The sequence below is a fragment of the Erithacus rubecula genome, assembly GCF_903797595.1.
Source record: "Erithacus rubecula genome assembly, contig: scaffold_800_arrow_ctg1, whole genome shotgun sequence".
Lineage (NCBI taxonomy): Eukaryota > Metazoa > Chordata > Aves > Passeriformes > Muscicapidae > Erithacus > Erithacus rubecula.
This window is the reverse complement of record NW_027635537.1, coordinates 12,643-14,625: the sequence shown is the minus strand read 5'-3', so window position 1 is coordinate 14,625 and position 1,983 is coordinate 12,643. Positions and strand designations below refer to the sequence as shown.

Here is a 1,983-nt window from a genome sequence, read left to right as displayed (position 1 = left end):
AAGCACATATGTAGTACAGCTCCAGGATTATATAGTCTGTGGTTCACATTAGGAATGCAAATACTGAATTAAAAATGGTAAAGATTTTGTTGTGAAAAAATTCTAATGTCATACCTGTGCCAGCAAAAAAAAAAAAAAAAAAAAAAAAAAAAAAAAATAACCACATCACATAGAGTGGGCATTAATGAGTAATATTGTAATAGTGATACAGGAGAGTGAGAGTTTATTTTTTCTGAGAAACATTCATGATGATTTTTTTCAGGCCATTTTTGAGCTCCTGGTTCCTCAGGCTATAGATGAGGGGGTTCAGGGCTGGAGGCACCACTGAGTACAAAACACACAGGGCCAGATCCAGGGATGGGGAGGAGATGAAGGGGGGCTTCAGGTTGGTAAATGTGCTAGTGCTGATAACCAGGGAGACCACAGCCAGGTGAGGGAGGCAGGTGGAAAAGGCTTTGTGCCGTCCCTGCTCAGAGGGGATCCTCAGTACAGCCCTGAAAATCTGCACACAGGAGAAAACAATGAACACAAAACAGCCAAAGGCTAAACAGACACTAGCAGCAATGAGCCCAAGTTCCATGAGGTAGGAATTTGAGCAGGAGAGCTTGAAGATGTGTGGGATTTCACAGAAGAACTGGCCCAGAGCATTGCCATGGCACAGGGGCAGGGAAAATGTATTGACTGTGTGCAGCAGTGAATAGAGAAAGCCACTGGCCCAGGCAGCTGCTGCCATGTGGGCACAAGCTCTGCTGCCCAGGAGGGTCCTGTAGTGCAGGGGTTTGCAGATGGACACGTAGCGGTCGTAGCACATGATGGTCAGGAGGGAAAACTCTGCTGAAAAGAAAAAGAGAAATAGAAATAGCTGTGCCACACATCCTGAGTAGATGTTGTTCCTGGTGTCCCAGAGGGAATTGTGCATGGCTTTAGGCACAGTGGTGCAGATGCAGCCCAGGTCAGTGAGGGCCAGGTTGAGCAGGAAGAAGAACATGGGGGTGTGCAGGTGGTGGCCGCAGGCTACGGCACTGATGATGAGGCCGTTGCCCAGGAGGGCAGCCAGGGAGATGCCCAGGAAGAGGCAGAAGTGCAGGAGCTGCAGCTGCCGCGTGTCTGCTAATGGTAGCAGGAGGAAGTGACTGATGGAGCTGCTGTTGGACATTTGCTGTGTCTTGGCATGAGGATCTGTAAAAAAGTTAATCATGGAATAGTTCAGCTTGAAGACGATTTTAAATATCCCAGCCCAGCTTGGGGGCACTTTCCCCCCACTGCCTGCCCAGGGCTCTGCTGTCTGGAGCTGTCCCTGCCAGCAGCTGCTTCCCTGTGCCAGGGCTGGGTCCTGCCAGTGCTGCCAGATCCCAGCCCAGTCCTGAGGGCTCAGCTCTGCCCTGCAGACCCCTCCCAGCACAGGGCACTGCCCAGGGCCAGCTCTGCCTCTGCAGGCTCTGATGACAACATCACAGCAACCCTAAGGTGGTAGGAAAAGCAGCACTGATGCTGCCTGTAAGGGACTCTTTGCTGATTCCTGTCCTGTGCTGGTTTATTGAGATCTGAGATTTTTTTAATTATTATTGTTTTTCCCAGCCTGATCTTTGAGATTAATATCTATATGCAATTTCCCATCCAGACAACCCACAGCAGCAGATTAAAAAATCAAGATTTTCCCTTTTATGCAGTCCCTGCCTCACTGTACTCCCTGTCTAACCTACCTGGAAATCTTCTGGATTTAAATGTCATGCTGGGAGCAGTCCTGGACAATGTTGCATCCTCACCACACAAGGAGAGCACTTCCAAGCATTACCAGCTGTCTTCTTCCACTCAGACCTTGTCCCGCAGTATTGTGGGCAGCTCCCAGGGCTGGCTGAGAGCTGTCCCTAGCAGGGAGCAGGCAGCTGAGAGCAGTGGATGCCCCAGCACAGTGCCCTAAGCTGCAGGACCCTGCTCTGCAGTGCAGCCCTGGGCACCCCTGGCTACTCTACACAAGAGAGA

At 50.4% G+C, this 1,983-nt stretch overlaps 1 protein-coding gene across 1 annotated transcript; it reads right to left on the bottom strand.

Annotated features, from left to right (window-relative positions):
* Window positions 1-223: 223 nt before the first annotated feature.
* On the bottom strand, window positions 224-1,731 carry LOC306816690 (olfactory receptor 14J1-like; the record flags this gene model as incomplete). Its single annotated transcript, XM_079333124.1, has 2 exons — window positions 224-834; window positions 1,704-1,731. The coding sequence occupies 2 exons, from the start codon at window positions 1,729-1,731 to the stop codon at window positions 224-226; spliced, it is 639 nt and encodes a 212-aa protein (XP_079189250.1).
* Between the last annotated feature and the right edge of the window lie 252 nt (window positions 1,732-1,983).